Here is a 7409-nt window from a genome sequence, read left to right as displayed (position 1 = left end):
AAGTGTTGTTTAGATTTTAAGTAAATCATGTCCGAAACGTTGTATTTAGTTTCTTTAACTTACGTGACTGCTTGCAACTTAGGGTTGATTGTGGAAAAATGGTCATCACACTGTCTGTTTCGAAGTCCTCACGGGGCATGACGCCTGACACGTACTTTCTTATTTTTGCGAGATCGCCCAGCCAGCATGCATTTTTAATTTTACTGAACTTCTTTAGTCCCTCATTAGAAGAAACCCTCGTATTAGTTTAGGGGTCTGCTGACAGGCCATAAGTGTTTCAATGCACAAGCATTTGGGCAAGCGCGACAACACGTAACCATGTCGAATCTAACAATCTTTATAACCTTTATAAAATAACAACCTTTATAACGAACGAACAAACAACATTTCCCAGTGAACACTTTCTTGTTTTTGGCATGTGCAAAATCATATACATCAGCCCGTTGTGTCCATCATGAAATCACTTTTTTGTGGGGCGGGGTTTAATTTCACCGTGCGTGACGCCATACACAAGTAACAAGTCAAGTAGAGCTTACAAACCGGCGTACCTGTGGAGGTCGTAGTGTTTGTTTCGTGTCGAAGGGTTCATATACAAACTCTAGAAGGGTACATATACTGTACTGGGACAAAGTCATTTTAAAGCTGTGGAATTATCTCGGTACAACAACCATGTCGCTTCAAATTCGATCTTTAGTCTAGCTTTTTTCTCCCTACTTCAATCCACAAAAATGATTTCTTAGGGCCAAATGGAATTCAGTTGTGAAATTTAATATTTTTAAACTTAATATGTATTATCTAAACTTGATTCCACTTTTTCGATAAACATGAGAAAATTTTTCGGTTCGGCATTAGTTATGTGACCTTTCTTCGAACACCTCGAGTCTCTGATTACGCAGTATTAGGAACGGTTGGGATTCTTTGTAACAATGTTGTGTGACTCTTATTACAACAAAACCGTTTCGGAATAACAATGAAAGCTGTATAGCTCTGTGTCACGTGATAAAAAGATGCGACTGATTTCATGCTGTTAGAAGATCAAAAAGATACAATACGACCTACTTCCAAATAAGTGTTGTACCAGCTACAGAATCTTGCTTCAAAAATGTATTCAATAATTAATTCTAGGAAAAAATGCAAAAAGTAAATTCGCGTTGTCTCTTTCACATAGCAAGATTTTTTCAGTGTAACAGAGGAAAAACAAATTTAGTAATTTTCTTAATAGCACAAAGGGTACACAGTATAGACTGAGCCCAGCCTGAAATCACTTTATCATCGTTCAAAACATATCATGTTTCATTCAATGGCGCAGTAGAGACGACTACAGCAATGCTGTGCGTAGCGAGAAGTGCGAAGCGCGAAGGCAAACGTAAGGAAAGAAGGCTATCAAATCTCTATCTGCACGAAATTCAGAAATTTAGTTGAAATGAAATTGAACGTTATATGTGCAAGCAGTGACTCAACGCAAGCAAGTTGAACCAAGACTGTCATCCCGGCATTCGTACAAACCCGGTCGAGTGTGTTTAAACAGTTGACAATGGATAAAATAGATTATGCCAGTCAGCTTTTTCCTGGGAATTTGCTCCAACTTCGCCCACCGATTGTGCAAGGGAAAAATCCTACAGAGATTACCTCATGGTTTCGACGTCCTTTGGGTCATTTTGTCACCGCTACAGGTGCAGTGTTTTAATTAATAAATGTACATAAAAGCAGATTTGAAATTGCAAGAAAATAAAGTTTGACTTTTTTTGAAATTTAAAATTCACAGCTGAATTCAAACTTGAAGGCGAACTTGTCAGTACGTCCAGTGACGCCACAAAACCTACACTGGAAGAAGTTTTTGGAGAGAAAGGTTAGTTTAACGTAAGCCTATTTTGCTTGCTTAATTGTAAGAACGTTCGTTAGGTCTTTCAATACGAGTCAACCGCCAAGACAAATAATTTCAAACTATTTACCAAATTCATGCTGTTTTGGGTTTCAATGTAGATCGTTGTGTGTTTGAAACCAATAGGATAGTACCGTATTTCATATTGTCGTGTTTCATTCGCTTAGCTGGAATTAACGACGAAACTCAACTGGTGGAAAAGTATTGCAAGCAGCTGAAGGGTGGAAAATATATGGAAGCAAACTTTACGAAGCAGCAACTCTCTCTGTTGATTAAAGCTCGAATTAAAACCACGGCTGAAGATTTGTTGGCATTCGCAATCAAAAACAAAACTGAGAAGAGATTTCTTGAAGCTTTGTTGTTTTTCCAAATTTCTTCCGATCACCATGCAAAGAATCCCGACCCCGAACTTGCATATGAAGGTTTAAGGGAATGTTTGTTCAGTTTCGACGAAATATTCATACCATGGCTTGACCAGGAACAAGAACACATTGAGATTAGTTTTGAATTCTTTGTTCCTTTTGTCAAAGAAATTGCCCAACAACTGGATAGGTTAAAATACGAGGTTGACAAATTTCATTTTAAATGTTTAGATCGAAGGTTGCGTAGTCTTGAAGCAAAGGCAAGGGTTGGGTTTTATGTCCATGGTCATGCTACGAAACAAGAATATTCGTATTCACAATCCTTACAGAGAAAATTGTCTTGGATGAATGAATTAAATCCAATGACTTGGTCCAAAGTGAAAATGTACGGAACGAATTTCCAAACACAAAGTGTAATTTCTCGAAACAAATATCATCCAGAAAATAAAGATTGGCGCGACCATGGTTGTGTGACGTCAGTGGAAGATCAGGGGGAGATCCCCGCGAGCTGGGTATTTAGTGCCGTAAGTAAGATTTTATTGAGCCAGAATATCTGTATTTGTCCATGTATATTTTTTTCAGGTGGCAGCAGTGGAATCTCACCATATGATGACAAACGAAATTTTTATTAAACTTTCAAAACAACAATTGGTTGATGACTTACGAGGAGGTGATGGACCAGGAGATATAGGATTGGCTTTTCAATATATCCAATATAATGGATTGTGCACAGAGGAAGAATATCCTTATGTTGGAAAGGTATTGTCTCTAGATTCAACAAGCAGGGAAAGCTATGCTTTTGTTGGGCGCAATGTAACTTGACCCCGATTCGAACAGAACCCAAACAATGAAGCAATTGACACCAAAAAAAATGTTTGAGCAAAGACTGGGATTAATTTCGTCATAACCGTACAGCACACAATTAAAAAGAAAAATAATTTTTAATAGTGATTCGCATGAAAAGGCTCACCGAAGCTATACCTTTCACAAATTTAAGCAATACTTCCACAGAAAATTGTCGCCGAAATAATGAAAAAACATCTTGCTGAAGTTGAAATTCAAGGATGGAAATCGATTCCTTACGGAAACGAGGAAGAATTGGAAACAGTTGTTTCTCAAGTTGGTCCAGTTGCTTCAAGTTTGTTGATTTCTGACGGGATTAAATATCGCAACCACACAAACTACAATGGTAACACTTAACTCGTTGTGTTTAATACGCCACTGCAACACTACTTGCAACTCAGATATTTTCTATGACTCTGGTAAATACGACGAATCAAATGAAAACTCTCTGGCACACGCAGTGTTGGTTGTCGGATATGGAAGAGATTCTTCCAAACAAGAAGGAAAAGACAAGTACTGGATTGTTAAAGAAAGGTACTGGAGTAGATGGTTCGCCTTCTCAAACTATCTGATTTTATTCTTATGTGATCAAACGTAACATACCAACATCAGCATATTCTGCCATACTATAATAGATAGCACTTTTGATTGTTTCGTGTTTATTTTGCAGTTGGGGGATCGACGACAAAAACAATCCCCATTCTGGATACAAAAAAATTGCAAGAGATCGTGGAAACAACTGCAATATTGCTGGGAATGCAATGTACCCTGTGGTAAGGTCGTGTTTATTTGTATATTTACAGTAATTTAACTTATGTTCTTCAGGGATGTGGACAAACTTGGGAAGCATGGAAGGAGATGTATGGTAGGTTACGCAATATTAGCGCCATCATGCGGATTTCATGAATAATACGAAATTCTGCAAAATGAGAGTGGGAATTAATTGCAGATAAATCGTACGTGAAAGAAAATGAAGAACAAAGACGAAAAAGGATTTGGGAGGAAAATAAGATCAAAGTTGCTAAACACAATAAGAAATATGTGAACGGGGAGTTTACCTACAATGTTTCTTTGACTCAGTTCAGCGACCAGGCAAGAATACTATTTTTTTTATCCTTAAACAGGATATTTTGTTGGAGTCAGACCTCATCCATCCCGTCAACAAGATGATTAAATTTAAAAGAAAACCATGCTTGACGGGCCAAGCCTAAAACTTTTTAAGCCCACAAATAAGACGATTAAAGTTTAATGAACGTTCTTTGTTTGTCAGACAAATGAAGAACTTGATTGGATGAGTGGCGACTTATCGTCAGACGATGAGTGTGAAGAAAAAGAAATGAAAGAAACTGACGGGGACGGGGACGGGGACGGGGACGGGGACGGGGACGGGGACGGGGACGGGGACGGGGACGGGGACGGGGACGGGGACGGGGACGGGGACGGGGACGGGGACGGGGACGGGGACCGGGACCGGGACGGTGACCGGGACGGGGACCGGGACGGTGACCGGGACGGGGACCGGGACGGGGACCGGGACGGGGACCGGGACGGGGACCGGGACGGGGACCGGGACGGGGGCAGCGGCGGTGACCACGACGGGGACGGGGACGGGGACGGGGACGGGGACGGGGACGGGGACGGGGACGGGGACGGGGACCGGGACGGGGACCGGGACGGGGACCGGGACGGGGACCGGGACGGGGACCGGGACGGGGACCGGGACGGGGGCAGCGGCGGTGACCACGACGGGGACGGGGACGGGGACGGGGACGGGGACGGGGACGGGGACGGGGAAATCCCAGAAAAAGTAGATTGGAATGAAAAAGGTTGCGTAACCCTCGTTAAAAATCAAGAACCTTTGAAGGCTTGTTGGATTTTCAGTGCGGTAAGTTCTGGTATTGCTTTTATTTAGTCAGTTATTATGTTTTTAGTAAATTCCGATATTTGTAACACCATGTAATGCAATGATATTATGTAAGTTTTCATTGTAGGCTGGATCAGTTGAGTCGCATTTGTGCATTCAAACCAACCAACTCATTGAACTATCTGAGCAGCAATTGGTTGATTGTATTCCTAAAGGAGATGAACAGGGAAAACGAAGTGTGGCATTTGATTACATCCAAGAAATGGACATAACCAGTGCCAGTCAATATCCCTATGTTGGAAAGGTGAGATGTCTATATTTCTGTAGTTACAAAAAAGTTATTCAATTAGAATTTACGTTTCCAATTCGCGTCAATTTTCCGAGTTCTGTTTATTTCGTATGATTAAATGTTTCGAGGACGTAATAGATTATTATTTTTTGCAGAAAAATGAATGTCAAATGAAAAATGGAAGGAAAACTGTGGTTGCCAGAATTAAGGGATGGAAATCTCTCCCTAACGGAGATGAGAGTGAATTGGAGAGGATTGTTGCAACCAAAGGACCTGTCTCTGTTGGTCTGAGGATCTACAATGAATGGGCATACAGGCAGACAAAATTTAGAGGTGCCCTGTTAAGAAACAAACTCGCAAAATGAATAAATGCGAATATTTTAGCCATATTTGACGATGAGAAAAGTAAAGATGTCCGAGGCGATCGTCGTGGTTTAGAAGTGTTTCGTCATGCTGTGTTGGTCGTTGGTTATGGAGTAGAAGAGAATGAACCACAGAAAGACAAATACTGGATTATCAAAGACAGGTAAAACCACAAACGCAACCACACTGATTGTCTTTCAAATTTGTTCAGTCAAACTATCACTTTCCATTTATTTACAGTTATGGAAGAGTAAAAAAAGAAGGCAAGAAATCTGGTTACAAGAAAATTGCCAAAGACCGAGGAAACGTCTGCAACATTGCTGGAAGTGCCAAATATCCCACAGGAGTAGAGTTGATCCGAAGATAACGGACTTCTGCACATTTCGCAAAATATTAAAAATACTCACACACTAATTTCACCTCGACTAAATGACGTTGATTTCCACAGACATTTTTAGCGTTCTCAGCACGTTAGCTCTATTGAACTTTTTGATTTCCATCTGTTTTCTGATAAATATCAAATGCTCTTTCTGATTTACTTGGTTTTTCTGATCAATGCCAAATGCACTTTTTGATTTCCATGCGTTACTGATAAATATGTGATGTAATTTACTTTCCATACATTTTTTATTACAAATCTAATGCAGTTTGCTTTCCATGTATTTTTATTACAAATCTAATCCACTGTGCTTTCCATGTATTTTTTATTACAAATCTAATGCACTGTGCTTTCCATGTATTTTTTATTACAAGTCTAATCCACTGTGCTTTCCATGTATTTTTATTACAAATCTAATGCACTTTGCTTTCCATGTATTTTTTATTACAAATCCAATCCACTGTGCTTTCCATGTATTTTTTATTACAAATCTAATCCACTGTGCTTTCATGTATGCCGATGAAATCGTTTCACAAGCCCGTTGGCTTGTGGATGAAAAGACGTAGCTTTGTGGACTTGAACGCAAGCATTTGAAGTCTTCCCAGAATTGGGAAGTAAATTGCGCCCCTCTATCCCAAGATATGTCGGTTGGCACATCAAGCCGTGCAGTCTAATTGTATGCCAATGCTCTAACGCACGTGTTTGTAGACACGTAAGACGTTGAAACGGCCTCCGGCCATCTGGTGAAATGGTCATCAATGGTCAGCAGGTAGCGACAACCCTGCGACGTTGGCAATGGATCAACAGTGTCAATGTGGCTATTGTTGAAACTTGCAATAAATTTATTTGATACCAAATCTTAGCGCCGATCTAACGGAAGGGTGCGATAAGCTATGGACCACGTTGAATACCTTCCCCTGCCGTGTTTTTAGCTCAATCGGTCGTGTTGTGCCTGCATGGGATCACAAATGATATTTACACCTGAATCAATAATTGGTACGTCTTAATTGCATTTGCTTTGATGGAAATACGGGAAAGGGCATCTACACCGTGGTTACACTTTCCATCGATATGCCTCACATACGCGGTGAACTCCGAAATGGCACATAGTTGGCGCTGTTGCTTTGCGGACCACGGGGATGAGAGTTTGGTTAAAGCGAATGTTAAAGGTTTGTGATTGGCCACGAGAAAATAATGGGCTTCGGGAAAATAACGAAATGGCGGATGGCTAAATGTAATGCGAGAATTTCTCGAAATACAACAACTGCAACATTGCTGGGAGAGACACATATCCTTTAGGGGTCAGCTTGTTGTTGGAAACAACAATGGGTCCAAAAAATTTTTGTCGTATTATAAATTTCCTCATGTACTTTTATATGTTGAAATCAGTCACCTTAACTTCTTATAACAATAAATCACACAACAGA

The 7409-nt window shown here is 40.4% G+C and overlaps 1 protein-coding gene across 1 annotated transcript; it reads left to right on the top strand.

Moving 5' to 3' along the window:
- The first annotated feature begins 1180 nt into the window (after positions 1-1180).
- On the top strand, positions 1181-6486 carry LOC145901661 (uncharacterized). Its single transcript, XM_082989417.1, has 15 exons — positions 1181-1673; positions 1766-1849; positions 2050-2768; positions 2827-3003; positions 3256-3433; positions 3489-3621; positions 3758-3860; positions 3913-3952; positions 4037-4179; positions 4358-4491; positions 4819-4972; positions 5079-5255; positions 5396-5573; positions 5625-5766; positions 5844-6486. Exons 1-15 carry the CDS (start codon positions 1535-1537, stop codon positions 5968-5970), a joined length of 2628 nt encoding a protein of 875 aa, XP_082845543.1. The 5' UTR covers positions 1181-1534; the 3' UTR covers positions 5971-6486.
- Positions 6487-7409: the final 923 nt, after the last annotated feature.

The sequence above is a fragment of the Ascidia mentula genome, chromosome 5 (genome assembly GCF_947561715.1).
Source record: "Ascidia mentula chromosome 5, kaAscMent1.1, whole genome shotgun sequence".
NCBI lineage: Eukaryota > Metazoa > Chordata > Ascidiacea > Phlebobranchia > Ascidiidae > Ascidia > Ascidia mentula.
Note: the sequence above shows the minus strand (reverse complement) of the source record. Positions and strands in the feature narration are given on the sequence as shown.